The sequence below is a fragment of the Arvicola amphibius genome, chromosome 3 (genome assembly GCF_903992535.2).
Source record: "Arvicola amphibius chromosome 3, mArvAmp1.2, whole genome shotgun sequence".
NCBI classification, from domain to species: Eukaryota; Metazoa; Chordata; class Mammalia; order Rodentia; family Cricetidae; genus Arvicola; species Arvicola amphibius.
In genome coordinates, this window is record NC_052049.1 from 146617434 (window position 1) to 146645228 (window position 27795).

At 43.9% G+C, this 27795-nt stretch overlaps 2 protein-coding genes across 5 annotated transcripts in view; both read left to right on the forward strand.

Annotated features, from left to right (window-relative positions):
• LOC119809017 (glutathione S-transferase A2-like) overlaps positions 1 to 24438 on the forward strand; it is a 29575-nt gene extending 5137 nt beyond the window's left edge. Inside the window, exons 1-7 of one of the 3 annotated variants that reach the window (XM_038321655.1) lie at positions 11006 to 11143; positions 13454 to 13559; positions 17083 to 17134; positions 19141 to 19273; positions 21237 to 21378; positions 23274 to 23405; positions 24209 to 24438. In XM_038321655.1, the coding sequence (XP_038177583.1) occupies positions 13473 to 13559; positions 17083 to 17134; positions 19141 to 19273; positions 21237 to 21378; positions 23274 to 23405; positions 24209 to 24340 (678 nt within the window). In that variant the 5' untranslated portion in view covers positions 11006 to 11143; positions 13454 to 13472 and the 3' untranslated portion in view covers positions 24341 to 24438. Of the gene's footprint in view, positions 1 to 11005; positions 11144 to 13453; positions 13560 to 17082; positions 17135 to 18926; positions 19001 to 19140; positions 19274 to 21236; positions 21379 to 23273; positions 23406 to 24208 lie in introns of those variants that run through there. The other 2 variants (XM_038321656.1, XM_038321657.1) reach the window with 2 other exon arrangements.
• Positions 1 to 27795, forward strand: part of LOC119809018 (glutathione S-transferase A2-like) — a 118657-nt gene that overhangs the window by 38382 nt on the left and 52480 nt on the right. The gene's annotated exons all lie outside the window — the stretch shown is intronic.

Sequence of the window (27795 nt, forward strand, 5' to 3'; positions counted from 1 at the left end):
TGTATGTTTAGTGTTTTGATTATTATGTAGTGAAAGAACTTTTCTTTTGATCCAGTCTGTTTGGTGTTCTATAAGCTTCTTGTATCTTCATAGGCATACCTCTCTTTAGGTTGGGAAAGTTTTCTTCTATGATTTTGTTAAATATGTTTTCTGTGGTTTTGAGTTGAACTTCTTCTCTTTCCTTTTTTACCTATTATTCTTAGATTTGGCCTTTTCATGGTGTCCCATATTTCCTGAATATTTTGCGTCAAGCTTTTGTTAGATTTAATATTTTCTTTGACTGATGAGTCTATTTTCTCTACTGTATCTTCAGTGTTTGAGATTCTCTCTTCCATCTCTTATATTCTGCTGTTTATGCTTGTGTTTGTGGTTCCGGATTGTTTTGTCATGATTTCTGTTTCTATGATTCCCTCGGCTTGTGTTTTTTTCATTGTCTCTATTTCAGCTTCTTTCATATGTTTGTTTGCTTTTTCTTGGTTTTCTCTAAGTGATTTGCTTATGTCTTTCAATTTTTTGTTTGTCTTTTCCTCCATTTTTAAAGTGAATTTCTTATTTCCTCTTTAAGAGTTTCAAATATTCTCCTGAAGTTATTTTTAGGTCTTCTGCTTCTTTCTTCTGCTTCATCTATATTTGGTAGTTCAAGTCTTGCTTTTGTAGGGTTTTTAGGTTTTACTGGTGTCGTGTTGCTCTTTGTGGTGTTGCATGTGCTCTTACCTTTTCTATTGATCTTTTCCTCCAATAGGTGTGGTTGGGGCTGTCTGATTCTGTTGATTAATCTTCTAGGTGCCAGTGAATCCAAGGTTCAGATGGGTGTTCCTCATGGTACAGTCAGTACCATGGTTCTAGTTACCCCATTGGTCACTCAGTGTTCCTGGAGATTGCTCAGCACTCCTGGGCTTTGTTCCACTCCCTTGGAGTTTGCTGTTTCAGGCCTGCTCTAGCCTAAGTTGTTGGTTCAGACCTGTTTCTGTCAATGTCCCTGGTCTGGATCCACTCCTGCAGAGGTCCCTGGCTTGGGATTTGTCCTGCAAAGGTCTCTGGCTCTGGTCTATTCCCTGGAGTTCCTAGGCTTGGGTGTGTACAGACTCATAGAGGACCTGCCTCAGGCCTAGTTCCTCAGAGGTCCTAGACTCACACCCATACACATAGGAGTCCTGGCTTAGTTCTACTCCCTTAAAGATCCCAGATTCACATCCGGACCCTCAGCAGTCTCTGGGTCTGGCTCACTCGCTCAGCAGTTACACCCCTGTACCTGTTCTGGTAAAGTTTACTGTCTCAGATTTGCTCTGGACCAGGTCGCTGGCTCAGTCCTGGTCGGCCAATGTCCCGGGACTGGATCGGCTCCTGTTCCCATGAAGCTTTGAAAATCCATTTTTAAAAAGCCCTGGTCCACCTGGACTCACAGAATTCTGCCAGGGGGGCCACTAGACAGGAGAATGGCAAGATACAAATGATATGAAGAGTCGGGTGGTGGCGGTCCATGCTTTTAATCCCAGCACTAAGGAAGCAGAGGCAGAGGCAGAGGCAGACAGATCTCAGTGAATCTGAGGCCAGTTTGGTTTACCAAGCAAGTTCCAGGAGAGTCAGAACTGTTACACAGAGAAATCTTGTCTCAAAAAAAATGATATGAATGGGGAAATAGGAAAAGGTTTAATGTAGAGGGGGAGGAAATATATAAGGAATGGGAGAGGAACAAATCATTAATATGTGAAAAAGTCATAAAGAATTATTTTGTATTTGCTTAAAATTACACATATATGCTGGCTACTTTTATGCCAACTTGACAAATCCAGAGTTATTTAGGAAGAGGGAATCTCAATTGAGAATACACCCCTCCACATACACCATGGCTGGTCGGAATACCTGTAGAACATTTTCCTAATTAGGAATTGACACAAAATGGCTCAGCCCATTGTAAGTGGTGGCACCTATGGGAAGGTGGTTCTGGATGTATAAGAAAGCAGACTGAAGAAGCCTGCAGGAGCCAGCCCGTAACCAGCAATTCTCCATGGCCTCTGCTTCAGTCCTGCCTCTAGGCTCCTGCCTTGAGTTCCTATCCTGACTTCCCTGGCTGATGGACTACAAGCTGTAACATGAAGTAAACCCTTTCTTCCAAGTTTCTTATGACCATGGTGTTTATCACAGCAACAGAAACCCTAACTAAAACAATACATAAGGTATTTGTAACTGTATATTTTCATGGAGTTATGCCACTGGGGATAATAATGTTTCCCCCAAAACCACAGACTATCCACTAAGCCACAGATTATCCACTAATGAGCCAGGCAGTTTCTTTATTAACCAATGAAATCAACTCAAACAGAAGACCCTCCCACATCACCCATTTCTATTATTTTATATTTAATCATGAGCCTCGTGGTATAAGGACAAGTTTCCAGCAGGCAGCTTGCATCTTTCTCCTCTGGTGGTTACATGGCATCTTACTGACTGCCAACTGTCTCTATGTATCTTTTCCAGTCTGGCTATATTCTGTTAAGCCATTGACTGAAAGCAGGTTTTTATTAACCAATGGCAATACAACATATTCATAACATACAGAGGGGAATCCCACATAAACTCCCCAAACAATATAAGCTATTATGTTGTCCTTGAAGGTAAGGACCCATGGCTAAAGACACCACACACATCTGATACAGGACTTGGAGGATTCAAGCTGGGACTTCCCTGAAAGCCTCCCCCCTGAGGACTAGCTTTCATAACACCAGCTGGGACTGTGCAAGCTGCCAGGGGAGAAAGGCAACCTCGCTGTGATGCCCATGACCCCAAATAACAAGCAGCATGGCAAGACAGACCTAAAGTTCATATCTTGACAGTAACCAACAGCTATCTAATTGGACTTATGCCTTGATCAACATGAGGAAAATCATACCTGATACTGAGAGAATCAGCCAACCATCAGGACTAGAGAAGCCAGGGATCTTAGATAAAAACATACAACTGCCATCTTCCTAATTTAGTATAATTCCTAACTGCATTCTAAATACTTATTCTTATAACCACAGATAGGTATAACTCTCATGGGAGAGGAGGTATTAGAAATATATGTTTTATACTCTTTCTGTATGCACCTAACAAAATCAAATAACTACCATGTTATGGCTTAATGGAAATCTATGCTAAGAAATTATACAAGTAGGTATCACATCACCTTGTAGATTATAATAAAAATAGTAACACACTAGTTCAGAATGGAGTATAATAATGGTTCCTTTATTTAGGGATGGACTCACAGATCAGCTGTCCTCTGCATGAGTGGGGAACAAAACAGAATCCAGCAGTCAAAAGACCACATATGTTTTTTACATCTGTATATATAGTACATGTGGCCACACCCAAAGTGGGCCAGTATTTTAAAGGTTGTTGGCTGAAGGAGTTCCCACAGCATTATCTCTCATGAATGAGGCTTCTATTTGAAGTAGTTGGGAACCATAACAGAAAGTCACAAATGGTCAAAATGCAGAGAATAACTGACTGAATACGTAGGCCCAACTGATAATCTACAACACAGCTCCCACAACTAAGGCTCAGGGTACACCACGGAAAAAGAAGCAGAAGGATTATAAGAGCCAAACAGACAGAATCTGCTGTGAAATTGTGCCTTCTATGACAGGAATGCTACACCCATAAAATTTCAACATGGCTGCCTGAACAAGACCTGAGCAATTCCAACACCAGTTGACAGCCCAGTATAGATGAAGGAAATCTTATGGGTCACACCCATGAAGTGCTACAAGCAATTAGCAACTGTTGAGAGAGAATTAGGCTTTCTCAGGGATGAGCCCCTTGATTGGATCCAATACCAAGGGGTCAATCCTAGACACACAAATGCAGGTAACACTAGACAGAATCAGCAGAACATATTTATGTTTATTTGTTTATATGTAAATATAAAAATGATTACAGAAAAGGAGACTGTGAATTTTTGAGAGGTTGGGAGGAATGCACACTGGGAGGGAGGAAAGAGAGTGGAGAATGATGTAATTACGTTTTACTTAAATTATAAAAGAAAGAGCTCAAAGTGAATACTGCTGAAGGTGTCATAAAATGACTCACTGGGTAACAACATGGTCAGCCAGACTCACCACCATAATTTAATTCCCTGATTCCACAGAGTGGAAGGGGAGAATCAACTCCACTAAGTTGCCCTCTGACATTTATGTATATACTGTCACATGCATACATGTGTGCACACTTACATGTAAACACATAGTATAAAATGACACGCATACATGTGTGCACACTTACATGTAAACACATAGTATAAAATGGCATGCATACATGTGTGCACACTTACACGTAAACACATAGTATAAAATGACACGCATACATGTGTGCACACTTACGTGTAAACACATAGTATAAAATGACATGCATACATGTGTGCACACTTACGTGTAAACACATAGTATAAAATGGCATGCATACATGTGTGCACACTTACGCGTAAACACATAGTATAAAATGACACGCATACATGTGTGCACACTTACGTGTAAACACATAGTATAAAATGGCTGGTGACAAAGTGAGGAAAGAGAATCCCTTGGTGACTTCCTGTGTCTTTACCTGGGCTTTGGTGTCAGGGTAACAGTGCGTCGTGAAATGAGTTTGGAAACCTCTCTTCCTCTTCTACTTGTGGAACAATTTGGGTCATCAGATGTCAGTTCTCCTTTAAGTGTGGTAGACTTCTGCAGTGACTCCATCTGGCTCTGGACATGTTTTAGTTAGGAGTCTTATTATTACTGCTTCAGTCTTGCTGCTGGTTATGAATCAGTTTAAGAACTTTTCTTCTTAGCTTAATTTTGCCACATCCTGTGCATTTAGAAATTCATCCATTTATCTTAAATTTTCAATTTACTGGCTTAAAAGTACTTAAAGTATGTTTTTATGCTTTTTTGGATTTCATTAATATCTGCTGTCAATGTGTCCCTTGTTTTCAAGCTTGTTTGTTTGTTGTTGTTACTGTTTGTTCGTTTGGTTTTTTTTTTCATTTAGGTTTTTCCTTTTCTCTTGTCACTGAGTTTTCTGGTTTCCTCCATTCAGTCAGAGAGACCACAGAAGCACTGAGAGCTGGGAGCGGGGATTCCTCCCCACAGAACAATGGTGACTGGGACCCTGGTTGGGACGACATGTGCTCATAGTCAGAGGGACAGGGAATAGAGAGGGTTTAGGACCTAGAGAGGCAGGGGACATCTACATAGTTCTAGCACACTGTGGACATGACAGAGTAGCCCAGACTTTCTTTCTTTCTTTTTTTTTTTTTTTTGTGGATAGATTTTTTTCTCGTTTTTTTAATTAAAAATTTCCATCTCTTCCCCTCCTCCTCCCCCTTTCCTCCGCTCCCTTCCACCCATACCCCCACTCCCTCCCACTCCAGGCCAAAGAGCCATCAGGGTTCCCTACTCTGTTAAGTCCAAGGTCCTCCCAACTCCCCCCAGGTCCAGGAAGGTGAGCAACCAAGCTGACAAGGCCCACACAGAGCCCGTCCACGCTGCAGAATCCAAGCCCACCGCCATTGTCCTTGGCTTCTCAGTCAGCCTCCACCGTCGGGCACATTCAGAGAGTCCGGTTTGGTCGCATGTTCCATCAGTCCCATTCCAACTGGAGTTGGTGTAGCCCAGACTTTCTAGGGTCATTGATAATATCAATGTACTGACAAGTTAACCAACTCCAGAGTTCTGTAGTTCACTGCTAATGGCTGATCCTTCCTACGAAGATATTTTGAGTTTTCTGATACTTGCAAGTGGAAGCATCTCAGGTACCACATCTCCAGGCAAACAGCATCAGGGAATGTGCTTAGAGGCTTCTGAGGGGTCAGAGAACAGTGTGGGTCTCTGCTGAAGAGAAGCTGAAGGATGGGGAGTAAGAAATGGGTTAAAACACATTGAAGTGGGAGAGAAGAAGCCCACAGGGATGTCTCCAACTTCCACTCAACCAGCAACTCAGAGATTCTTCTGGACAAACGTCACTGTGTTCAGCCATGTCTGAGGATAGAGTCGGAGATTAATGGCAGGTTCACAGTTTAGACTGTGGGAAGTTCCATAGACGGCTTGGAAGAGTCATAGCTGCTGCAGCTGTCTTTTGGTGACATTTGGTGACACTCAGACTTTGATAAAAATAAAAGTCACACAGCCAGGGCTATGTGACTGTCTCAAAAAACTAAACGTAAATAAAATTCAGAAATGTGCAAAGATTCTCTAATTTGTTAAATGTGCTAAAAAAAAAACAACAACAAAGTTTCTAGGCTACCTTCTACCAAACTTCTAATGTTTTCCAAGCCTGGCTTCAGCCTGTACCTTTAAGTGCCCACATTAACTTTGGTACTATGACATCTTGCTTTATCGACACTGACTGTCATCTCTGGGCTCATTTACTGAATTTGAAGGACATCTGATGCTAATGATTTGGGACTTTGAGTTCCAATATATTTTTAAATTTGGCACACCATTTGCTTTGGATTGCCTTTTGACTAATAAATACCTATCAAGACTCAAGTGCTTCTTTGGTAAAATTCTGCCTGGCTGTACTCTTCCAGAACGTTCAGCACTCCCTGACTCCAAGACCTGCTCACTCCCGCCCTATGGGAACATGGCTGAGATTCTTGCAGTCTGTGGACATGCAACTCCTCTCTGCCCATGAGAATTCTACACACAATGTACCCTAATCAGAGCTGCCCTGAGGGAGTTGTACCTCACACTGTCAGTCAGGAGCTCAGCTTTCCCTCTGAGGCCCTGGGCTCAGAGATAAGTCGACAAGCCTAAGTTAGTGAGCAGTCGAGCCCTGAACTCAAGAGTTCCCAGCTCTTCACCTACAGTCCATGCAGCATGAAACACTGAACCAATTGAATTTATGTATGGCAAAGTCAATCCTGTGCCATACTGGCTGTTCCTTTCATTTTTTTGTGGTAGAGGAAGTTGAAGCTATACCTTCCCACACACTCCCCCACTCTTCTCTATCCTATGCCTTCTTTCCCACCCTTGGTTTATTATTATTATCATTATTATTATTTCACATGTGCATGTCTTCGTGTATATATGTTGATTTTATATGCAGTTCTCACAGAAGCAGAAGAAGGCATTGGATCTTCTGCAGATGGAGCTGGATAGTTGTGAGCCTCCTGGGTGCTGAGAACCAACTCCCATCCTCTAGAGCAGCAATCTCTCTCACCCCATTTCTAATTGGTTACTTCTGTGTATTTACTTTAGGGACAGTGTCTTAGTTAGGGTTTCTACTGCTGTAAACAGACACCATGACCATGGCAACACCTGTAAGGGAAAATCATTGAATTGGGCTACATTTTCAGAGGTTTAGTCCGTTATCGTCATGGTGCAACAAGGTGACAAGCAGCAAACACAGTGCTAGAGAAGTAGCCTGTAGGGCCCGGGTCTGCCCTTGTCCCTGGGGCTCTTCTTGAGGACAGTTTCTGGTCAGATGACTAAGCGTTCTGTTTGTTCCTGTGCTCCCTTTGTCCCGCCTGGTGATTAGCTGCAGGGCATTGTTGACTCTATTGTTAGATATGGTAATTTCCCACCTGCCTAGGCGGAAGTCCTTGTGCAGCAGTTAGATATGGTAATTTCCCACCTCCCTGGGTGGGATTCCTTGGGCAGCAGTTGGATATATAAGGATTTCCCCAAGGCTAAATAAAGGGCATTCGGCTGATCTCCTTTCAAATGACCCAGGTCTCTTTGTGTGTTTTTTCAATCTCCAGGCCCTTGCTCGGACTTGCGTATGGTGTAGTGGCACGCTAACTGTACCGAGGGGGGTAACACAGAATCGGGTGTCACAGTAGCCAAGTGTCCTACGTGTTGGCTTGCAGACAACAGGAAATGGTATGAAATACTAGGCTGTATCTTGAGCACTTATGAGGCCTCAAAGCCCACCTTCACAGTGACACACTTCTGCCAACAAGGCCACACCTCCTTAATAGTGCCACTCCCTTTTGGGGTCTTTTTCTTTCAAACCAAATCATTCAGAGTTTCCCTCTATTCCTAGGTGGCCTGGAACTCCTTCTACAGATCAGATGACCTTGATTGGCCCCTTCACCCCTTCTGCTTCTGCTGGCCATGGGCTGAGGTTACAGGCACATGCCACTGTTGTTCGTCAGCTCCTTCTATCAGGACAGACAGCTCAGTAGTTAAGGGCACTCGTTCTAGAGGAGGACTCGTTCACTTTCCAGCGTTGACAAGGTGTAACTCCAGTTTCAGGGTATCTGAAGCCCTCCTCTGTGGGCAACAGGCACATGTTAGTGCACAGGCAAACAGGCAGGCAAACCACTGTATATGTGAACTAAATAGAGAAAGAAAGAAAAAGAGCAAAACCAAAAATCTTTGGAGAAACAGAGGTGGTCCTAGCTGGGAAGAAATAAATATGAGTCTAGAATAGCTTTACTGTAGAAAGGATCTAGACTCAAACTACTTTCTATTGCATATGACCCTGTGGGAAATCATATGTTGAGAAAAAAAACAAGATTGATTTGCTTTATTTTGCAAAATATATATATATATATATATATATATATATATATATCTTCATTCAATTTATCAGAAAATAACAAGGAGGCCCTGCACTGAGTCAGTGATCATTCTTCACTGACCAGGTTCTCTATACAGAAGATGAGGGGATCAGAAGGAAAAGAGACACGTAAGTTTAGATGAAGAAAGTCTTACACAAGCTATGTCTTATGCCAAGGAAGCTTATAAAAAAAGTACAGCATCTTTTATACTATTGTTCAGGGATAAGTGGGGCAAAGTCAGCAGAAGGCTAATCAATAATGTGCACAAAGGGAACACAGGGTTTCTCAAGGGCATTAGAGACTGAGCACACACAGTGGCCTTGGGACTGATAACTCAAGTCTCTTCAGGAGGAACAGGCACATTCCCAGGAACTAAAACCTTGACTCCTTCGAGGTCCAGGCCTCCTCCCCAGACTGGCCTTGCAATCCATTCCTGAGCAAGGGCACAGAACTAGGTTCCTTTTTCCTTTCATCGTGTCTTCTAAGAAAACCTTACATTGTTGGACTGTCACCAAGGCCCAAGACATGCTTCTAAAACTTGGCTATCACTCTTCACACAAATGCTTAAAAGGCAAAGAGAGACAGCCTCAGAGAGAGATGACACAGGGGTGTTGGTGTCCAAATAACTGTCACACAGGGAAAGAGTATTTGGGGGCTCTATGCTTTGAACTTCTCTTTTCCATGTTGGCTCCACCCCAGGCTCTTGGGAGCATGCCAAAACAAATATTACATCCAAGCCGCACTACCAGCCCTGTAAACTTTTCTCTAGGCAAAGTTATTTCAAAGAACGCATTTGTAGAACACGTTTCATTTTTAATAGAGATAAAGGTCAGGATTTTCACCAAAGAACTTTAACATTAGTTGGTTAAGAGGTGAGCACATGATGGGCCAGAAGAATGTCCTCTCTACAGCTGCACACGGTGACACATCTCAAACACTAAAGGAAAGTTGGTCACACACTCACAGAGGCTTTCCAGTGTGCTGCACACTTAGCCAGCCTTGGGAACTCAGAACCAAGCCCTGGAGAGCTCCTTGCTCAGGGCTTCCTGCTGTCTGGACAGGGACCTGATGGGGGAGCCCAGCATGTGGATGGAGAGGAGCAGGCCCAGCTGAAGCAATGGTGAGTGCAGAGCCTGGGCTGCAGAAAGACTAAAGTGCAGGCAGGCTAAGAGAACAGGGACATGGTCCCGGGAAAATGGCACCAACAGGCAGGAAGCTGAGGGCTCCCTTCTCTTCAGGGCAGGGACAATGGACTCAGTTTTGAGGCATCAGCACCCTCAGCAGAGCTCCTGACTCAGCCCTTGCTGTGCACTTGAGATCTCCAGTTCTCTCCAGCAAGTCTCCACAGTGCTCTCCTGGGACACTCGCCTTCCCCACAGGTTTTCTTTCTTCCTCTGCCACAAACTCACTGCCTGTGACATGGACTCTTTCACGAGCAGTGTCAGACACAGCTCTTCCCTGGAACTGACTGACACACGGACTTGAGACCCTGTGCTGTGCACATGTGCATCACCCTGGAGTGCAGCACTGCAGCTTTGCCAGCTGTTTGTAGAGCAGTGGAGCAGATTCTACAGCTGAGGAGAAATTAGCAGTGCACACCAGGATACAAAGGGGCCAGCGCTGGACACTTGGATGATGTGCAGACTCAGGCTAGTGACATGCATCTCTGAAGCCACTGAGGTCAGCATGCAATGATTAATAGCCCGAGACCTATGGACCAATGTTTATAACTAAAATCACAAGTGAACTTGTGGGTCTGTGAGTGAAGTCAGTGACAGATGCCCTTGCTTGTGGATAAGATCCCTGAGTCTGAACTTGGCACGAAGTAACCGTAATTCTCACTGTCTTGTAGTGACTTTGCTAATGGTGACATGACAGTTTTCCCGCAGCAGTAACTGCAGGGATGCACAGATGCACAGAGACCCAGAGCATGCTGGGATAGTGTGTTGATGGCCATCCAGGTGAAGTTAAGTGTGAATTGTGAAATTCTTTCTGCCCTTCAGTTCCTGATTAAAACAGGACAAAGGTTGAGACAAATATTCTATTACACCATATTAGCATTATCATCAGATACAGTAAGCAGGGACATTGTAACCTTAACTTCAACTTAGCCTTGAGTTTGAGACAATGTGTTAATTCTGTAATTTGAGGCTGTTTAACAAACTTTCCCCCAAATTCAGTAGATGTAAGTCACATCTTATCATCATAGCTGAGGGTTCCGTAGTTGACTCTGTGACACCATTCATGATTCTAGCACCGTCCTCCCTCCTGTGTTTCTTCTGTCATGAGCAATGTGCTTCATTAGGGTTGTTCACAGGAACACGCATGAGAGGTTACTTAGAGGCACAAGAGCTTTAAATCAATGAAAACATTAAAGGATTCAGATCTTCCTGAGAGGGTGGTGGCTTGGAAGTCCCTCTGTGATTTGTCAGCTTCCTACTCTATCTTGAAACTCTGGATCCTGAGCTCTGTGGGAGTCAGTGGGAGTGGCTGTTTCCTATTGGTCCCCACCCCCTTGGTGAGACTTCTCAACTTACTAAAGAAGCTTCCACACTCATCTGGAGCAGGAGTTGGGGAGCTGAGCAGAGCAGAGGTCTGGACTCTCACTAGGTCAGTTCTCTCTCTTATAACCTGTGTAACAAGTTCCTTGTGTGTGGCAGTGGCAAACAGCTTTTCCATGTTCTATTTAGCATGACTTAATTGTACAAAGTAGCTGGTTTTATTATGTAATTTCACCTTATATATGGACTTTTATCATATACACTGCTCAGTACCATTGACTTTACCTGCATTTGATTCTGGTTCATCTGAATTATTTTGTTACTGAATGTTGAGTAGCAAACTATTTTGCACCTCTCTTCCTTCTCTCTTTCTGTCCTCCCTCCCCTCCTCCATTCCTCCTTAGCCATTTCCCCCTGTTTCCTATGTCCTGGTCTTCATTCTTCCTTTCTTCTGACCTTTCCTCCTCCTCCTCCTCCTCCTCCTCCTCCTCCTCCTCCTCCTCCTCCTCCTCCTCCTCCTCCTCCTCCTCCTTCTCCTCCTCCTCCTCCTCCTTCTCCTCCTCCTCCTCCTCTAGGGTCACAGAGCTGAAGGGTGGGGTTTAAGGTATTTACAAGGGAATCTATATGCCTGGGATTAAGGACAGTGAGGAGTAGACCTGGATTGCCCTTTCAGGCAAACCTGAGATCAATAACGTTCTTCTCTTGAATTGTGTTCCAGTCTGACAGAGAACATGCAGATTCCTCTCACTTGAGAACTTGAATTCACCCAGGCTCTCCCAGGCCTCCCTCCCAAAGCCCTTCCCCAGTTTGGATTTCTACCACATTTGTTTGTGTCCTAGGGATTCTGGTTGCTTTGATGATTCTGTTTAAACAGCAGAGTAGCAGGTTTCATACTTAGGATTTGTTACTTTATTACTATCTTATTTAATTACAAACAACACAACCTGTTTTTAGCTGGTAATCCCAAGAAAGCAAATGAAAAAATTGTGAATCTTGAACAATTGAAGCATGAAATGTCCGAGGAATGTAGACTTAACTTTGCACCATATACCAGAGAGAAGGTTGTTTGCATATTTCCTCTGTGATCACAGCTGTGTGTATGAGGAAATGCGTGCGAGACCAGAAAACAGTTTAAAATTCTGTAGGAAGACATGGCAGGAAGAAATGAGTCTGTAGAGGAACGAGGCTAAACCCAAACTCTGACCCTCAGCCATTATGCGGCCAACCCTACGCTAAGGTTCAAAGCATCCATCACTAATCTGGAGAAGACCAGCGGACTCTGAGACAGTGTGCAGCTCTAAACCAGGAGGTTAAAGGTTCTGCATATGGGGAGGGATCTGAAAGCCTCAGCATTTCAGAGTCGCTGTGAATTCCCAGTATGGAACTCTCCAGGGCAAAGGAGAGTTTCTGGAGAAAACAGAGAAAAGCAAACAGAAAGACAAAAAGAACAGAGCATTGTACAGTGCTGTAGGAAACTGTCAGGTGCCCAAGAGAAGCAGCTGTGACCTGAGGGAAGGGAGGCCGATGTCTGAGGGGTAGGAATATTGTTGAGGCCTGGTGATGCTCAGCTGGTAGGAGGAGCCCACAGCACTGGAGACTGATGTCTTCTAGCTTTCCTAGCCACTTCAGCCATGGGCACTTACACACACATGCACACACACTAACACACACACTCATACACATACACACACTAACACACATACACTATACACACAAATGCACACACTCATGCATGCATGCACACACAAGTAGAGTGCTTCTTAAAAGGCAGACTGTGCCATTTCCTATCACATCACAAGTTGAAGACACAGCCCATGAGCCATGACGCTGACTTCCAGCCCACTGAGCGGCAGGACCCAGTGTGTGGGTCCCTGTGCAGGAACTGAGCTGCACTCACCAGGGTTTCCTCCTCGTGTGACAGTGTGGACATCTGTCTCTCCTGTAGACTGGAAACAGGGGCAGTTCCTCACCAGCAAACTCTGTGGTGGTTACACGAAGTTCACACGAGCACCTGCCCGTTATGTGGTGTGCACCAAAGGCAGCGACTCCCTGTGATATGACGTTGATGCATCAGCTACCGCCTTCTGTACTGTAGAACAGGATCCAGTCTAGCAGTGGGGAACAGACCTGCAACCAAGAGATGGGCCCTTCTGTGGGGAGAACAAGGGTTTGGCACAGCCAGGTTTACACGAAGCCATCAAAAATTTCTGAACTGAGCAACCCAGGGACCAAAAGGCTGGGGAGGGACTTTGTCTCACCCCCTCCATGATGGCTCTGCTTTCTGGGTGAGAAATTATTCAATAGACCTTCCTGGGCCCCTGCAAAAGAAGGCAGACCGCCCTTCCCTAGTGCTGTATTACTGACTGTATCCCAGAGCACAGTCTCCCAGGGATTGATCTCTTTGCTTTTCCATGCACAGTGAAACCACAGTTGCAGCCATGGCTGGGAAACCTGTGCTTTACTACTACATTGGCCGGGGCAGGATGGAGTGCATCAGGTGGCTCCTGGCTGCAGCAGGGGTGGAGGTAGGTTATGCATTGCTCTTCTGTACCAGTTCCTAAGAGAAATCTAAATACTTCTCTAAGCTGAGAGACTCCACACCGGGTAAATGGTACATAGAATAAAATTCAATGGTAATCTAGATGTACTGAGAAGGAGATGAACTAATTTATGTAAACAATAATTTTACTATGCTTTATACCAAAACCTCATTCACTTAAAAACTGTTTTAAGGAGAAAAATATATCAGTAATTACTCATTGGGTTAATTAGCTATTTGAGTTGTATCAAGTAATATAATGAGACATACAGAATTAGAAACTTGAATACTGATAATTAGGCAATAGTAATTGATTATTGCAGGTCATGGCATGATATTTTGATTTTAGGTGTGACACCATTCTTTTTAAAAGGGTATTTATACTTGGAGATTCACTACTGTGAATTTGTGATAGGGATATGTGACACCTTGGATGTGTCTGACATTAAGGTCAGAGTCACAGAGAGGATGGGCACAGTGAGGAACCCCGTGGACATTAGCTGGGGGTTATTGGAGCTGGTGATCGACGGGTGGAGGATCTTTGTGTCTTGTGTGTAGTTTTACAGCGTAGAACCAGAAATTTCCATGATAAAAATGGCTTCAAGGGGACAGGAGACTGAAGTGATGGCTCAGTGGTCAAAACCCCATGGTGCCCTTGCCGGGGACCCACGCAGGCTGCTCACAACTGCCCGCTACTCTAGCCTCAGAGGGTGCCCACGCCTCTGGTCTGCATGGGCCCTTAACTCCCCCTCACTCTTATAAAATAAAAACTATGAAAAGGGGTAAATTATACAAGAGACGTTCAATAGAGTTAAGTTAAAGATAAACAGGACAAATGGGAGCTCTGACACAGAAGACAGAAACACACTGCCTGCCACAGTCCAGCACACTCAGTAATCGGTTTCTAGGGACCCTCAAAGGCTAGGTGCAGGGCTGGTCGGGAGGGCATAGGTAGGATGTAAAGCAGAGGTGCCATCGTCAGGTGGCCCCACATCTGTGAGCTTTCAGGAAAGTGTGAGAGGGGCCGAAGTGAGCTTGGATGCAACATTCTGAGGTTCAGGGCAGAAAATTCTGGAAGATGGTAGTGCTGCCCTCTGGAGGTGCCACTGGGAAAAACACTTCCCAGCTCACTCCAGGGGAGCTCAGCTATTGGTATTTCCTGAGAGGAAGTCCTGGAAGCTGCCTAAGATGTTGCCTTCCTCAGACAGGAGCAGAATGGGGAGGTTAAAAGATGAAGTGGTGTCCTGTGAAGGCGGCTTTGGTGTCCTCCCTCAGTGTCATGGCAACGTGTTTCCCTCAGCTGTGGAATCCACCTCCATTCCTTAACGGAACAGGGCTTCAACTGATCCTTTCTGAAAGAAGGAGTGCATAAGAGCCGAGACACGCTAGTGCCAGCCCAGGAGGATTCTTTAAATACATGAATAGTTGGGTACCAGTGTGTGTACGCCAGCTCTGTGGCTCAGGGGATGTTCTAAGCCACAGAATTGTTGATTCAGATCAGGAGGAGAGGGTGGGGGGTCTGCACAAGCCTTCCTCTTCTGTGTCCATAGTGACTGAGAAGGCAGTGGGCAGAGGCCGCTAGAGACCCTGGATCGGACCTTCCAGCTCACTGTGCCCACAGACTGCCACTGACATCATCCCCCTCACACCCACCAAGCCCATCACAGTTCAGCCACCCTCTGTGATGACTGTCACCACTCCCTGCACCTATCTGAGTGCTGTGCACGTTGTTGACGTCATTACATTGTCTGTCAGTCCAATCTGTGGGGTTATGGGATGGTCAGCAAACTGTCTCACCACACAGGGTTGAAGCTGATTTTCTACCTTCTGGATTGAGAAATTTCTTTAAACTTTTTAAATTGTGAAAGGAAAAGAGTGGTTTAAAGTACTCTAGAGAACTGGTGAGCTGGTTAGGTGGCTAAAGATTAAATCACATGTGTTTGGATACCAGGAACCCATATAAAAGGCAATTGTGGATTGTCACTGGGTATGTGTACCCTCATACAAAAACATGTAAGACTCATACATAAAAATAATATTTTAAGAATACAGCAGTGACCCTAAGATGTAAGTACCTTTGACATGGGTCTCGAGTAATGGCTTGGCTGTTTAGAGTTCTTACTGTACATGTAGGCTGTCAAGGACTGACCTCGCCAAAAATACCTCTTGCCAACATAGGGGCATAGGAATTTAGAAATATAAGTAAAGACTATGAAGATGCATAGATATTAATACAGAAACCATAGAATAATAGTGGTCGGCTATTCTAATGATTACTGAAAATTTGCCTCTGTTTATTTTTTCATAGCTTTTATACCCAATGTAAATTGGGGTGGGGGAGGAGGGAGGTAACAAAAGACTTTATTAACATGACACAAAGGACAACTCAAACAGTCACTTTAACACTCTGAGCCATCCGATCATTAGCATTCTGATGTCTAGGTAGGAAAACTGCTCTAGATAATGTATCCTGAAGGCCATTCCTCCCCAGGTGACCTCATAGTTACAAAAGAAAGAGCGGAAGTACCTGTCATGATTGAATGGAGCTATATTAATGTCAAAAGAATCAAGCAATCAATTCCTGTGTTGGGACATGCAATTATAATTGTTGATCATTTGAGCAACCTCCAACTCTCTGACTGTCAGACAAGGTGGAAATGGGCCCAGATTTTTGGGACTCCAAAGTAGACAATCTACTATTGTTCCCAGCACCCATCACTCCATTTTCAAGTGAATCTCTAACCATTGGCATCTGACCTCCAAAGATGGATGTATTCACATGTAAAAAACCATACGTAGAAATAGACATTCACAAAGACACGCACATAATTAAAATTCGTAAAACTAAATCCTGAAGAAAAGAAACCCAGGTAATCATGGGCCCATACCATGCACCGTGAAATGCCACACAGAAAGTTCTATTCTATTCTCATTGGACTTAACAGGCTTTCCTGAGAGCCCCAAATCTCAACAGTCAACTTTCTAATCCTTGTTCTCCAGTGAGATTACTCTTTTTTGTTTGTTTGTTCGTTAGATTTTGGAGACATGGTTTCTCTGATTCCTGTCTCTGGATCTCTGGAGCCTGTCCTGGAACTTATTCTATATATGAAGCTGGCCTTGAATTAAAAAAGATATGCCTGCTTCTGCCTCCTGAGTGCTAGTATTAAAGGCAGGGGCCACTTCTGCCCTGCATAGAGCACTCTTTTCTTAGGGCTTATGCATGGATGGTGGGGTCAGAGTGGAGGAACATTACAAGATTGAGTACCTTTGTTGTGATCACCATCCTTTTGTTGATGGATCTACTCTGAATTCCAAGTGACCATGATCAGTCTCCTTTATATCTACTGCACATTTTATCTTCTGTGAATGTTCTACCAGACACAGACCACTCAAGCTCAAAGATCTCCAATGATACAGAATGTACTACTAGATACAGATTGCTCAAGTTCAAAAGTCTACAATGATACAGAATAGACTAACAAGAGTGCCTTTACTTTTTCTGCTTCCAGTTTGAAGAAAAGTTAATGGAAACTTCAGAAGATTTGGAAAAGTTAATAAAAGGTAACACCAAGTATCTGTATGTCATCCATGTGGTACTTATTACTAGAAGGTTTATCATGTTGACTGATGTTTCTCTCCCACCAGGTCTCACATCCATTTTGTCCCAAATAAACACACAGAGGCCTACATTAATTATAAACTGATTGGCCTATTATCTCAGGCTTCTTATTAACTCTTTTAACTTATATTAGCCCATAATTCTTGTCTCTGTTAGCCACGTGGCTTGGTACATTTTTGGCAAGGCTGTCACATCATGCTTGCTCTGTGTCTGGATGACGACTGCAGCCTGAGTCCTCTTCTCAGAATTCTCATTGTCCCGCCTCTACTTCCTGCCTGGCTACTGGCCAATCAGCATTTATTTAAAATACAAGTGACAGGGTATTGTCCCACAACACTCCCCCTATTTTTAAAACAAGAACTCTAAATCGAATCTCCTTTGTTTAGCTTTTCTCCTGACCATTATCTATAACAACTTGTAACCAACATTCCAAACAAAGGCAAACCTACATAATCCATTTTTTGGGAATGTGAGCATAGTTTTCCAGGATACTTCCTGCTGATTGGGGGCTCTGCTAATCTTATGGGGACCTAAAGAAATTTTAGAATTATGATTAAGTCCTGACTAGAGTATCCTGTGGGGCTTGAATATCTCAGGCAGCAGTCTTTGAACTGTTCTGGATGTAGAACTCAGACATCTGGGCCATTCCTCCTATCAGAGATTTCTCAGGGGGTCTTCCTTGGTCAAACCTGATATTTCTTTCTTTCTTTCTTTTTTTTTTTTTTTCGAGACAGAGTTTCTCTGTGGCTTTGAAGCCTGTCCTGGAGCTAGCTCTTGTAGACCAGGCTGGTCTCGAACTCACAGAGATCCGTCTGCCTCTGCCTCCCGAGTGCTGGGATTAAAGGCGTACGCCACCACCGCCCGGCCCTGATATTTCTTAATGCAGAATGAATCCACAGTTCCTCATTTCCTGTAGAAACAAAAGCAAAACCTCTTCTCCAAAGTAACATATCTTTTGAATTCAATTTTGAACTCAATGTATTTTAAAAATATCTTGGATTAATTCAGCAGCATTTATAAACAAATGTCTTTTAGCAGCTGTTATTCCTTCTTTGGCCATCAAACAATTTAAAGACAACATAATAACATATAGTATCCAGACTCTCTGTGTATTTTTTTTTTATCTTTAAGTGGCTTTATTTTAACCTCTATTTCTTTTATTTTTATTTTTAATTTTTGGCTCTTTGAGACAGGGTTTCTCTGTGTATCTTTGACTGTCCTGGAATTCACTCTGTAGATTAGGTTGTCCTTGAACTCACAGAAGTCTGCCTGCCTCTGCCTCCCAAGTGTTGGGATTAAAGGTGTATGCCTAAAATCCACTTAAGAACCTGAGAAAGCTTAAAAAGGAATTCTAGACACAAAAGAACAGAGTTAAGCATGGCTTTTGGTAGCCACAATTTTTTTTTTTTTTTTCTAGATGGGCTTATAGTGAGCAAGGCACTGCAGGGCGCAGTAAAAACTGTGCAGCTTCTTTAAAAAAAAAAAGCCAGCAGCTTTCTGGGTTGTGCTGCCAGCACTATCACTCCATAAGAACAGGCTGGAGGAACTTGTGGTGGCTCACTGCATAAGAAAATGTCACACATCACCTTAACGTCATGAATATGATGAGATTGTCAAACATACTAGCTCTGTTTTCATGGTGGCCCTCTGCTGTCCCTCCTCATCTTCACATGTATCCAGGGACATGAACTGACATAAAAACATGCACTTGAAATATAATATGTGTCTGGATAGGAAATAAAGATGAATGTGAGAAGCTCAAAAGCCAAAAGAAGATGGGGGAGACAGAGAGGAAACAGAAGCTAAAAGTAAGTGGGGTTCAGCTTGAAAAACTGAGAGCCAATCATTTATTTTTCCTCTGCATGATCAGACACTTCAGTACAACTTTTCTGCTCCTGAGAAGTGAGACTTGGACACCTCACAGACATTTTCCTTTCTTCTTTCACAGATGGGAGTTTGATGTTTCAACAACTGCCCATGGTGGAGATTGACGGGATGAGGCTGGTACAGAGCAGAGCCATTCTCAACTACATCGCCACCAAATACGACCTCTATGGGAAGGACGCGAAGGAGAGAGCCCTGTATGGTATATTTCCTGTTGTTACTCCAAGGGGAAAGAAAGAAAATTTGGGTCTCTCCATCAGTGAGCACTAGGGTGGCAGGGTTTATGTCTAGAACAGGCTGGTTATACCACTGAGGCCAAGGATGGAAGAGTCCACGGAGGAGAGGGAAGAGCAATGGGGTGGATGCGGGGGAGTGTGGCTACAGCCGAGGATGATGTCAGCACAGCACAGGAACAGAATCGCAAACACAGTGGCCAAGGGTCTGAGCATGGGGAAGCCATGACTCCAGGTGCTCAAGGCTTCAGTGCTGGACCTCAACCAACTGCTTAGGGCAAAGGACACAGGGCTTGAGGCTGGAGGAGGAGTCCTAGGGAAGGATGGGTGAGGAGCTGCCTCCCATGTCCCAGGAATAGGAACAGTGCAGAGCAAGCATCTGGATTCCCAGCCAGTTGTATGGACTGCTCAACTCAATGAGGCTTAGGTTCCCAAGAACCAGGTTTACCTGAAGTATTTAATTCAGGACTAAAGCAGTTCTATGGACTGTACCACCCATGCTGGGACCCACTCTGCTTGACAAAATCCTTCACTCATGAACCACTGTGTATGAGTATTGCAGTTAATCAAAGAGCTAAACGTGGTGCTAGCCATGATTTATACTGCGGAAAACATTTGTCCATGGGAAATAGAGACTTGGTTGTAACAGTGCTTGTATAGAAATACTCCTAGCAGCATTATTTATAATTTTCTCATGGCAGAATCAGCCATGATATTCAATAAAAGATGAAAGAGGAGCACAGCGTATGATTTTAGCCATGAACATACATGAAGGGGTGAGGGAAGCAAAACAAAGGTAAAGCGTGAACATTGTATGATGTTCAGTGAGCAGACTCCAGGGCACATGTTCCTGGCTCTGGTCATATGAAATGTTCCCGATCTCCCCCTGGATAAGGAGGAAGCAGATCAGTCCTCCTGCAGCAGCTGCCACAGTGGGGCAGGATTGGGGTCCAAAGGGAGTGAGGATCAGACTCTGCTATCATCGGAGGGTGTCCACAGTCTTAGAATGAAAGAGATGCATTGGAACACAGAATACTACCTTTGCAGGGCCAACACCGTAAGTGTGTGGAAGTGTGACAGTGAAACTCTCCCAAAATCACCGTGTAAAGTACAGTTTAGAACAAGGATGCATGTGTCTGTATGTGCTGTGGTTGGAATGAGGAAGAAATAGGCACGTTGACAAATGTCAGCAAGGCCAGAATCCAGCAGCAGTGTGTGGAGGTCATACAGATGTTCTCCATGAGAAACAAGTGGAAAACTTCTAACACTGACCTAGAATGACTCTGGGCCATGCAGCAGAATGAAAGATGAGAAAACCACAGCATGGAGACAGAGAGGGACAGGGAGAGGAGGGGCTGGAAGAGAGACAGACAGAAAGAAACAGAAACAATTGGAGACAGAGACACAGCGAGACACAGCCACACACAGACAGAGAGACAGAGAGAGACAGAGAAAGCCTGCCTGCTGTAGAGTTGATGGTTATTATCTTTTGTTTGTTTTTCTTTTGTTTTGTTTTTCTATACAGGGTTTCTCTGTAGCTTTGCTGCCTGTCCTGGAACTAGCTCTTGTAGACCAGGCTGGCCACGAACTCACAGAGATAAGTGCTGGGATTAAAGGCATGTACCACCACCACTTGGTTGATGGTTATCATTTTGGATGTCACCAAGTTTATCATGACTGTGTCTCTATATGGGACAGTGGTGCTCTTGGTACTTTGGATGGGTCATGTGTGTGCAACAAAAACTCTAAACATGTATTTTGTTGAAAAGGATGTTCTAGGGACAAAGTTAATATTTGTGTTATTTGCCACTATAGGTGAGTAAGTTTGCAACCACTTTTCAGTGTAAATCTCTCAGGTTTTTAGATTAAAAATCAAAATAGTGAATTCCTGAAAATCCTCGATCATATGGATAATTTTGTCTTTCAGGATTGACATGTACACAGAGGGGATTTTAGATCTCACTGAGATGATGCTGCAAGTGGTAACATGTTTCCCAGACCAAAGAGAAGCCAAGATATCCTTGGCAAAAGAAAAAGCCAAAAGCCGGTACCTGCCTGCCTACGAACAGGTAAGGAGGCTGTCTGAAGTCCGGGGACACTGAGTTCCCAGGACAAAGCAAAGACGAGGTTGGGAGGGACAGGGTGCTGCCGCTCTGACCTTCCATGAGCCTCCCCTGCAGCTCCCTGCCCACAGGACGCTGTATAAAAATGGCCTGTGAAGGAGCACCGCATGATCACACCAATCTAGTGGTCCACATTCAACAGGGTTCAAGCCCATAACCAGAACTGATCTGTGGAAGGCTGAGCCACACCAGAGATGGACCTAGATCCTGCAGACACACCGGGCTTCAATTCCAGGGCAAACTGCAGAAAAACACAGATGAGAAAATATTCTGTCACATCACACAGGGAGGCCAGAGAGCACTGGCTGTCAGGAGGAGAGGAGAGAGCTTCAGAGACGGAGGAGAAGAACCTGACCTAGGACAGTGATGTGGGGGAGAGGAGGAGGCTGATGAAGAGATGTAAAGGAACACTGGCCTGCAGGAGTTAGGGTCACAGATGCCATGCGTGGGAGAAGAGCCATGCACAAAAAGCTGAGAACAAAGCTGTGATCCTACAGGATAAGGGATCCTACACATTCCTCAGAGACCTGACTTTGACCCCATTTATAATTCACTGAATGTTCACTCACGGCTGCCTCTGCTCTGTGGAAGCAGTGAGGGATTTAGGAGCCATCAGGTCCCCACATAGCCCTCTGGAGTCAAGGCTCTGTCTCACAGGACACAATGCCCAGCCATCACCATTTAAAATATCTTTGGTATGTGAGTCATGATTTCCAGGCACACAGTAAACTCTGTACTGAGAACATTTGATGCTTCCTTTTGTAGTTCATTGTTTTTTTTCTTTCCTCCTTCTATTGCTTTTCTTTATAACAGGGATTTCTCTATTATGTAGCTCTGGCTCTCCTGGAACTCTCTCTGTTTACTGAACTCAAGCTCACAGAGATCCACCTGCCTCAGCATCTTGAGTGTGTGTGCCACCATGCCTGGCCTTCTTTGTTTCTGAATGCATTCATTATATTTTTTCTCTGTAGACATGTATACAGTGTGATAAGGTGACCACAAAGCACTTGGATTCTTCTCTACTTGTAGCTCATGATATAGCTAGAGCTTGTCCTTTAGGTTATCAGTGATTTTCATATTGCTGGGATATTTAAGTAAATGTCATAAGCTGTAACTGAGACAGTTCTATTATTAAATCTTCTCACAACCAGAAATGTTAAAATAAATGTTAAATAAATTCATAGCCACCTATCAGATAGCAATATTAGTCCTATTTGGTGTTGGCGTGCTCATCTGCCCAACATTCATGTGTTATCCGTACAAAGTTATTGAGACTTCGACTCAGTTCCCCCTGTACAGTTCAGCCCCGTCAGTCATGACGCAGTGAAGGTTGGGAGTCAGAGCCGATGCTGTACAGGGAGGATGTATTGTAGCTCAGCCAGGTGTAGTTCAGATTCCAGAGAACCGAGGAAAGCAGACACAGGAGAGGACAGACACAGGGTGTTCTCTGGAGACTGATGTTCCCTGCAGATGAGGCCTCTGCCCACGGGACTGAACAGACAGGACAGGGAGAGGAACGTCCTGAACTCCCAGTGCTCTGTCATTTCAAACTAAGGGGAGGAGCCATGATGTGCAAGGGGCTAAGCCCTTATCCCACGTGGAAAATGTACATAGGGTGGCGGTGCGAAGGCCATGGAATGTGCAATGACAGAGAAAGGTCACCTGAGCTTTAGAGAGGAGGTCGCGTGCCTGACTTCTCATGCTGCCTCTTACATCACAGGTCTGTGTCTGCAGTTGTATTCCTGCCAGGAAGAGTCAGAGACTCTATTGGGAGACTTGGAAAGGGTAGTGGCACCAGCTCAACCCTATATGTTCATAATCTCTGTGCTTTAATTTGGTAGGTTTTGAAGAGCCACGGACAAGACTACCTTGTTGGGAACAGGCTGACCAGGGTGGACATTCACCTGCTGGAAGTTCTCCTCTATGTTGAAGAGCTTGACTCCAGCCTTCTGGACCCTTTCCCCCTGCTGAAGGTGAGAGGCAGAGAAGCAGCCACACATACTTGCCTCCTATAATATTACTCTGGGCTGCTGAGTGCCTAACCTCAAGCCTCCAAACTGAGCTATTAGATCCTGGTTACATGCATAAAAATCATCTTTTTACATATGGAGTTTTAAGTTTGGAACCTGAAGAAGACCATTTTGCCTTTTATCATGAAAAAGACACAGGACCCCACAGCTCTCTGCTTGGACCCCTGTTCCTTGCAGGCTGCTTCTGGCCTTCATCTTCCATCTCATGTGGCCTGTCTCTGTACACACAGTGTCTGAGCAGGTCTCTGTCATGCTGCCCCCCTTCCTCAGCTCTGACTCCTCAGCACTGTGCTTCCCTCTCCACGGTCCCCACCATGCTGTCTCCCCTCTAATCCCACCCCCAGTGATCCCATCCTAATCTCCAGTGTGAAAACTGGCTGTGAGTTGCTCCTGGTCAGACTTGGAAATTTTCGTTCCCATTTCCTTCTCAGTTTTCCATGTCTTCACTTTTCTCTGGTTCTCTGCTTTCACACCTGAGAGACACCGTGCTCTGTGCTCTGTGCTCTGCACCACACTCTGCACAGGCTGTGTCCAGGGGCCTGAGGAGAAGGCATCTGGGTGTCTAAGGAGGTCTTAAGGAAATTGAGCCGAGCTATGGTTTCTAGCTCAGGGATTTGTCGTTCTTCTCATGTCTACTCTGGACCTGTTGCAGGGATGCAGTTGGTCGTGTGCTGGGAGAGGCTCAGATGGTCTGCACTGTGCACATGAGCAGTTCTGATTCTCAGGCAGTGTTTTCTGGATTACAGGCGCTGAAGAGCAGAATCAGCAGCCTGCCCAATGTGAAGAAGTTTCTGCAGCCTGGCAGCCAGAGAAAGCCTCCCTACGATGAGAAAATAATTGAAAAAGCAAAGGAGATTTTTAAGATTCAGCCAAGCTAAATTGACAGAGGCCACAGACACCAGCCTTTGAAGTTTTGCAAGCATGAGAAGCAAGTGTGCATCCTGGCTATTGTGAGATAATAAGGATGAACAAATCTGAATGTGCATCTCATATGCAGAGTTCAGCAAACAATCATCACTACAAATAAAAACAAAACTTGTGAAAACAGAAAAAAAACTAAATAAAAAGATCACTAGCAAAGAAAAGGAGTAACTAACATCAATGTAGAATAAACCAAAAACTTTAAAAGTAAAATTAGTTTACAAGTAGAGAAGATAAAAAGAAAAATGGAAAAAAAATTTAAACTGCAGGTTTGGTAGACAGGCATTAGGTAGGTAGTGAAAGATTTTTTTTAAAGGAAAAATTAATAAAGAAAAGAGAAGACAAAATATAAAATTTATTTATTTATTTTTTTAAATATTTATTTATTTATTATGTATACATTATTCTGTCTGTGTGTGTCTGCAGATCAGAAGAGGGCAGCAGACCTCATTACAGATGGTTGTGAGCCACCATGTGGTTGCTGGGAATTGAACTCATGACCTTTGGAAATGCAGGCAATGCTCTTAACCACTGAGCCATTTCTCCAGCCCCAAAATATAAAATTTAAAATAGTGGTAGACAATCTAGAAAGCTGGCTCAGAGTTGATAAGCCATATTGCTCTTGCAGAGGACCCAGGTTAGGGCCCAGCATCTGTAACTCCAGCTCCAGAGACCCTAAAGTCCTCCTCTGGCCTCTGTGGTCACTGGACACCCGTGATACACATACCTACATGTAGGTAAAATACCTCAACACACAAAGTAAATATTGGAAATATTTTAATAGTAATAATAAAAGAGAGGAAAATACACATTAAGCAAAATAACAATAATAAACTATCTTTAAAATGTTTTTCTATCTTCAACCTGGTGTGGTGACACATGACTTTAATCTCAGCACTTGGGAGGCAGAGCTACATGTACCTATGTGAGTTTGAGGCCAGCCTGGTCTGCACAGTGAGTTCTAGAACACTCAGAGCTACAGAGTAGTGATGCCCTCTCTCAAAAAATGCAGAAGAATATTCTGTCCTTGCCCCCACTGGAACCCCTGACTTCATCCTTTCCATGCAATATCAATTATCCAGGCCCAGTCCTGTCCTGAACATCTTCTGTTGAGGTCTAGCCTGGCGGGTCTTTCTGTTCCTACTCTCTGCATACCTCCCCTTCCTCAGATCTAGCCTGGGCTCCACACCATTGCCCTGGTGTACTCTGGTGAGCTCCATTCCCACTGCCATCAACTTCCAGCTCAGGCCAGCATGCACATCTGCCCACACGCCAGACCCTCCCCAGCTGTGGGAGGCACAGAGGCCCTTGTGCTCACAGAGAAGCACAGGGAACCAGGAATGCCAAACACACAGGCTTGTCCCTTCAAAGAGGGGGAGGCATTACCTGTTTCCCACCCAGGAGGCTGGGAAACAATGTGGTTAACATCCTGGTGACCTTTGAAGTATGTTTTGAAGAACACAACAGATCCTCCACCAGACCCTTATCATGAGCTTGTCGATCTATAGAACCCATGTTTAGGGAAGATGTCACTTGTACTTCACAAAGAGTTTTGGTGTAGTCTTGTCTTATTCTTTTTTTTTTTTGGCATATGTAGTGGGAATCGGCGGGCTGTGTCCCGCCACCCGGCCCGGGCTGGCTTTACCCAAAATAATTACATGGAAACTGTATTCTTTTAAACACTGCCTGGCCCATAGTTTCAGCCTCTGGCATAAAGCTTTATTAAAAGAGAGAGAGAAAGGGAGAGAGAGAGAGAGAGAGAGAGAGAGAGAGAGAGAGAGAGAGAGAGAGAGAGAAGAGAGGAAGGGAAAAAGGCACGTGTGCACACACACACAGGAACAATGAGAAGAGAGAGAGGGAAGAAAAAGAATTCAGGATGACTCCGAGAGACCAGAGGTCGCAGGGAGTGGGTGTGGAAAGGGGCGGGGACCAAAAGAATAACATACACAGAAAATAGGCATAAAGCTTTATTAAAAGAGAGAGGGAAAGAGAGAGAGACAGAGAGAGACAGAGAAGTGGGAAGGGAAAAAGGCACGTGTGCACACACACAGGGACAGTGAGTCATCTTATTCTTTAGTGTACCCAGGGGCTTAAGTTTATCACGAGGATTTTTTTCACCAAACTGTGCTGTGCTTAAGAATGCCCAAAATAAACTACTCAGGGTCAGACTCCCTGCTTCTCTCCTGTAGGTTCTTACTCTGCTGGCTGTGGTGGTTGTAGAGACCCTCGCACCCAAACCCCTACTATCATCTGATCCATCCCTCCCACACCATATCCAATGTTCGGTCTGAGCCATTCCTACACATTCTGTGCTTTGTGCCAGTCTGACATGTCCACATCAGACACAGAACCAACGAAAGAAGTCTATACACCCAGTTCCCATTGAAAACAATACAAGCAATATGAAAGACGAAGGCAGCATCTTCCCCAAGTCACATCCATCAGCCCTATAAAATGTTCTCTAATGAGAATTAACCTTAAAAGAGAAATTGCAGATTTCACTAAAGAATTCTGGGGGGTTAGAGAAAAAACAAACAACTCAGCAAATTTGAAGAGAATAAATGCTTGGACAATGCTCAAGAAGACACAATCATAAGGGTGATGGAAATAATGAAGACAACCCAGGATTTAAAAAATGGATTCAATAAAGAGAGAGAAATTTTGAAGAGAATTTAAGTCGAAATGAAGGCAAAATTGAAAAACCTAATGATCCAATTAGAAGCCTGAGGGAAACTATTACAAGTAGACGATCGAAGATTCTTTAGCTTGTTTGTATCATGGAAGGTTCTTTCTCCTTCAACTATGGCAGACATTTTGCTGTGTATAGGAGTCTAGGTTGTCTGACATAGTCTTTTAGAACTTGAAATGCACTATTCCGGGCTTTTTTTGGCTTTCTAAGTTTCTGTAGAGAAATTAGGTGTTACTCTGGTGGGTTTTCTTTTTACGTGACTTGCTATTTTCTCTTGCAGTTGTCAATACTCTTTCTTTAATAGATATAGTGCTCTAACTATGGTGTGTGGTGGGAAGTTTTTTCTAGCTTTGTCTATTTGGCATTCTGTGTTTTTCTTGTAACTATATGGGTGTGCCTCCCCTCAAACCCATATCTTAAGTTTGAAAGTTAACATCTGAAATTCAATGGACCCACAAAAATGATCCTGAGCAGGAATATATGGATAAAACATATAACATATATATGAACTCAAAAGTGTCAAGGAAACAAATGGCCTAATTAAAAATTGCCTGTGGATCTGACAAAGAGTTCTCAAAGGAAGAAATAAATTGGCTAAGAAATGTCTTTAAATTTTTTATTTGACTTTAGCTATTATAAAAATAAAAATTAAATTTATTTTAATGTTTAGTTTTGCCCAATTAGAATGGTTGGACACAACCAAACAGCTGACAACTAATACTG